The sequence below is a fragment of the Arachis ipaensis genome, chromosome B10 (assembly GCF_000816755.2).
Source record: "Arachis ipaensis cultivar K30076 chromosome B10, Araip1.1, whole genome shotgun sequence".
Classification (NCBI taxonomy): Eukaryota; Viridiplantae; Streptophyta; class Magnoliopsida; order Fabales; family Fabaceae; genus Arachis; species Arachis ipaensis.
Genome location: NC_029794.2, coordinates 48,660,970 through 48,665,752, shown reverse-complemented (window position 1 = coordinate 48,665,752; position 4,783 = coordinate 48,660,970). Strand labels below are relative to the sequence as shown.

The following is a 4,783-nucleotide window of genomic DNA, read 5'->3' as shown; positions in this document are numbered from 1 at the left end:
GCACATAAAAACATTGATGTGCTTGAGATGCTAGTATAAAAGGTTCATCCTGGAAGCATTTCTTATGGAAGTGAATAAATGTAAGACCATACTTATCTCTCCCAGCATCGTACCACTCACACCGAAATAAGACAACCTTAAAACGCCCAAAATAAGCTAACTCTACTATCTCAAATGACATGCCATAATAAGCTACATTATCTTGGATTGGAGTTTGATCTTTAGCACTTGCAAAGCTTGAAGTTAAAGCAGTTAATGTGACACCACTGTTTTGTGTTTTTCTCCTTGCCTCACATTCCACCGTGCGAAACCTGTATCCATTAATTACATATCCAGAAAATCTTCTTGCAACAGAGCTTGGACCTCGAGATAATTCTTTTAGCCAGAAAGGCACATTTGGATCCCTCGCACGAGTTTCAAACCACTGCGCGAACGTTTTGTTGTGAACTTTTGCTTTTCTCCATTTCGTTCCCCGCTGATTGTTAACCTCTTCCTCATGCTCTCTATAATTAATAATATTTAGGTTTAATCTAAAAAATATGGGTGAACTTGATCGGAGTAAAAAAAAGTTTAATTAAGTTACCTAACATAATCTGCCACTTCTTCACAATTGTTTAATACATACACATGGGCTTGAGCAATTGATTTGTCATCTAGATTAATTGGTTCTCCATTTTCCACACCTAACGAATGACCTTTTTTAGAAAATAACTTTGATGGCACAACTTCGTCTTCGTTAGGATCATCATCATTCCGAGGCCGCTTATTAAGTCTTGTTTGCACACCTCCATGCAAGTATCTTGAGCAGAAAGTTAAGCACTCCTCGGCCAGATATGCCTCAGCAATAGAACCTTCGGGCCGACTTCTGTTGCGAACATATGACTTTAATGTACACATGTACCTTTCCGGAGGATACATCCAACGAAAGTGCACCGGACCTCCCAATCTCACCTCATTTGCTAAATGAATGGGAAGATGAACCATTATGTCAAAAAAACTAGGGAAAAGATCCTCTCAAGCTGGCATAATATTTCCACAATCTCTAACTCCAGTAAATCTATCTCTTCCAGTGTGATGAACTTTTTGCACAAGCGACGAAAAAAGGAACTTAGTCGAATCAACGGAATGGCCACATGATCAGAAAGGATGCTTTTAATCGGTATTGGTAGTAAATAGTGAAGCATAAAGTGAGCATCGTGGGTCTTATACCCAGAAACTTTTCTTTCTCCTAGATGTACATAGTGTGATATATTCGAAGCACTGCCATCGGGTAGCTTTGTTGTCTTCAAAACACCACAAAAAATTGACTTCTCTGCAGCAGTCATAGAAAAGCATGCCTTTGCCAACATTGTTCTTTTGCCATTATTCACCTCCTTTGGTTGAAGATTTTTCCAGATACCCAAATCTTTTAAGTTATATCGAGCATTCAAATGGTCCTTTGTCTTGACTGGGATATCCAAGAGAGTTCCAATTACATTGTCAAGTATATTCTTCTCTATGTGCATGACATCTAAGTTGTGACACAGTGGGTTCTTGTGCCAGTAAGGCAATTCAAAGAAAATTGATCTTTTTTTCCAATTCCATGGGAAACTATTTGATGTACTTTGCTTCTTTCCAAAGACATTCTCAGCATTTTGTAGCATCTCAAAAATTTCGGGTCCTTCTATAACAGGTGGAGGGGGTCTTAAGTCCTGCTTCCCATTAAAAGACCTTGTATTGGTTCTCCATGGATGATCCATGGGTAAAAAGACACGATGGTCCATATAAACTGTCTTCCAACTGTGTTTTAGTTGTAAGCTACTGGTATTTTTGTTGCAACAAAGGCAAGCCAACTTTCCCTTTGTACTCCACCCAGACAACATAGCATAAGCAGAAAAATCGTTGATTGTCCACAAAAGAGCTGCCCGCATTTGAAAGGTCTCATTTTTTGACGCATCATAGGTTTCGACCCCTTTTTCCCACAACAACTTCAAGTCTTCTATCAATGGTTGTAGATACACATCAATGTCTTTACCAGGTGATTGTGGCCCAGGAATAAGCAAAGAAAGCATACAATATTCGGGTTTCATGCACATCCACGAAGGCAAGTTGTATACCATCAGCATCACGGGCCACGTGCTCCATGAAATGTTCATGCTACGAAATGGGTTGAACCCATCACTTGACAAGCCTAGTCTAATATTGCGAGATTCTTTTGCAAATTCTTCATCCATTTCATCAAGATTCTTCCATGCCAAGCCATCAGCAGGATGCTTTAACGTCCCATCTTTTACGCGCTCCTCATAATGCCACCTCAGACTAGCTGCCGTCTTTGAGCACATAAATAATCTCTGAAGTCTTGAAATTATAAGAAAGTATCTCAGAGTCTTTGCAGGAATAGGACGACCTTTCTTGTCAGGTTGGTTCTCGCTATTATCACTAGAATTTTTAGTATATCGAGAAGTTCCACACACACGACATTGTTTTTTATCCTTTAGTTCTTTTCTATACAGGAGGCAATCATTAGGACAAGCATCAATTTTTTTATAATCCAGACCTAAATCTCTTATCATAGACTTTGTCTTATGGAAAGATGAAGGTATGTTAATGTCAGGCATTGCCTCTTTCAATAGCTTAAGAAGTGAAGTAAAGGAGGTATTGCTCCAACCGTGCAAACACTTTAACAAGTACAGACGGATGGTAAAAGATAATGTAGAAAATTTCTTGCAACCCGGGTATAACTCTTGACTTGCCCCATCTATTAAATTGTAAAATTTTTTAGCCTCTTCATTTTGACCTATAGTAACACCCTTAGCATGAGATACATCTCCAAATGCATCATTAAGCAGTCCTTCGATGTCATCATGTGCACCTTCTTCATCATCCGTGTCATCGTCAACCGCCATCCGGATTGCCCATTCGCCATGATTAATCCATGTTCTATATCCCTTAACAAATCCGTCGGCTACTAAATGGTCGAATACCACATCTCTTCTATACCAATTAATGTTACAACACCTCTTACAAGGACATTGAATTTGTCGTCCGTCCGGTTCTCCCTCAGAGTATGCAAAGTCTAAAAAACTAATAACACCATTGATATACTCTTCGCTATACCTCGGTAGATCCATCCAATCCTTTGGCATATCACAAAACCTAATCGATAATTATTAAATTTTTTAGGCGGAAAATTTATAAGGGGTCGCAAAGTGAAGATTAGAAGAATAGAGGAGGCAGGGTGTTATTCGCTACAAAGGGAATGGGCAATGAAAAGGACATTCAAAGCCTTGTAATTAGGTTGGGAAATAGTTCCTAGTCTTACAAGTAATTCTCTAGAAACCCATTGAGGTAAAACAAATAAAGAGAAACATAGAATTTATAGCACACATATAATAAGTTAAATTGCAACTTCAAAACTAACAAATCAAAAGAATTAAAGTATGCATTATACCTTGCCATGACACGATCAACGTTTTGACAAAATCTTCTTGGAAGACCTTAACCAAAAACTTTTGCCTTCAACCTTAACCACGAATAACTGTAACAATTACAGACAAAAAAAATTGTAATTGCCATATCCAACAATTTAACCACGAAATTAGCACAATCATCATTTAGCAAGAATTAAGTTGATATAATCAAACAGATTTGGGACCCAGCAGCAGCAGCAGCAATTAAATCATTCAACAGATAACGGCAAAACAACAAAATTTTAAGTGTATAAATATGGCTATTAATTAAAATTTCATTTAAAGAGAGGAAGTGTCAAGTCAAAGAGTGATCCAGCTGACCCAAGAAAGGAAATGAGCTCAGATTCAATGTAAGGTCCATGCTGATGCACGTGTGGATAAAGATCGCACGAGGCAAAACCTGCATAGCAGTTATATTGGCCGGCTAGCCAAGATTCGCGGAATGGAGCTTGGCTGACAACATAGGATCCAAGAACTAGTTAGTTGGTTAGTATAAATAGGACTCGGTCTCCTCCCACATTCTCGGATTTATGTTTTTGTTTCTATCCTTCTTTTGTTTTTCATTTCAATCTACATATTTAGTATGCTTTTTTTTAAAAAAAAAAAAGAATAGTTTAACAGGATTACGATTTTCTTCTAAGGATTTATGGTGATCATTGCCAAGTTGCTGAGTACCCCTCTTGGCATTAATCATATAGTAAAGGTAATCATGAAGAGTGAGTTTTTTTTGAAATTTAATCAATTCAATTTTAACCAAACAATAGTTATGCACATATATCATCAACCAACCCAGCAAAAAGCAGAATAAAATTGCCACCCTATTTCCACAAAAGTGTAACATACTGTGGTTTGATCCGTGGATTAATAACTTTTTCAAAATAGTAAACACCTACACCAATTTCGTTCCATTGATGTAGAAAACCTTTACCCCATTAGCCAACAATGTTCCTTTAAGTTATAGTTTAGCAAATTTCCCTCCAATTATTAATAATAAGCTATGGGTTTGAAAAAAGCTGAAATGTAGGAATAGACCAGCATTTCAAGAATCATTAGAGCTAACTCAACTCAATGGAGGAAATTAATTAGCCACTTACAACATTCTTACATTGTGCTCCACATGAGGTTTATATTGAACTATCACAATAAAGTTCATGTCTTAACAATTTTTTCAAACCTAGCACAAACCCTCATGCCAATAACTCACAGAACAAACAGAGTTCAGCAAATAAATAAATAAATAACAAATAAAAAAATCAAACACAAATAATTTTAAACCACAGGTTCTAGCAGAAAGCCAATTACCGCACTAACAGTTTAAAAGAAAAAAAAAGTAT

At 37.1% G+C, this 4,783-nt stretch overlaps 1 protein-coding gene across 1 annotated transcript; it reads right to left on the bottom strand.

Annotated features, from left to right (window-relative positions):
• Window positions 984-3,464, bottom strand: LOC107620592. Its single transcript, XM_016322726.2, has 2 exons — window positions 3,431-3,464; window positions 984-3,135 (listed from the first exon to the last, which is right to left on the bottom strand). The coding sequence occupies exons 1-2, from the start codon at window positions 3,436-3,438 to the stop codon at window positions 984-986; spliced, it is 2,160 nt and encodes a 719-aa protein (XP_016178212.2). The 5' UTR covers window positions 3,439-3,464.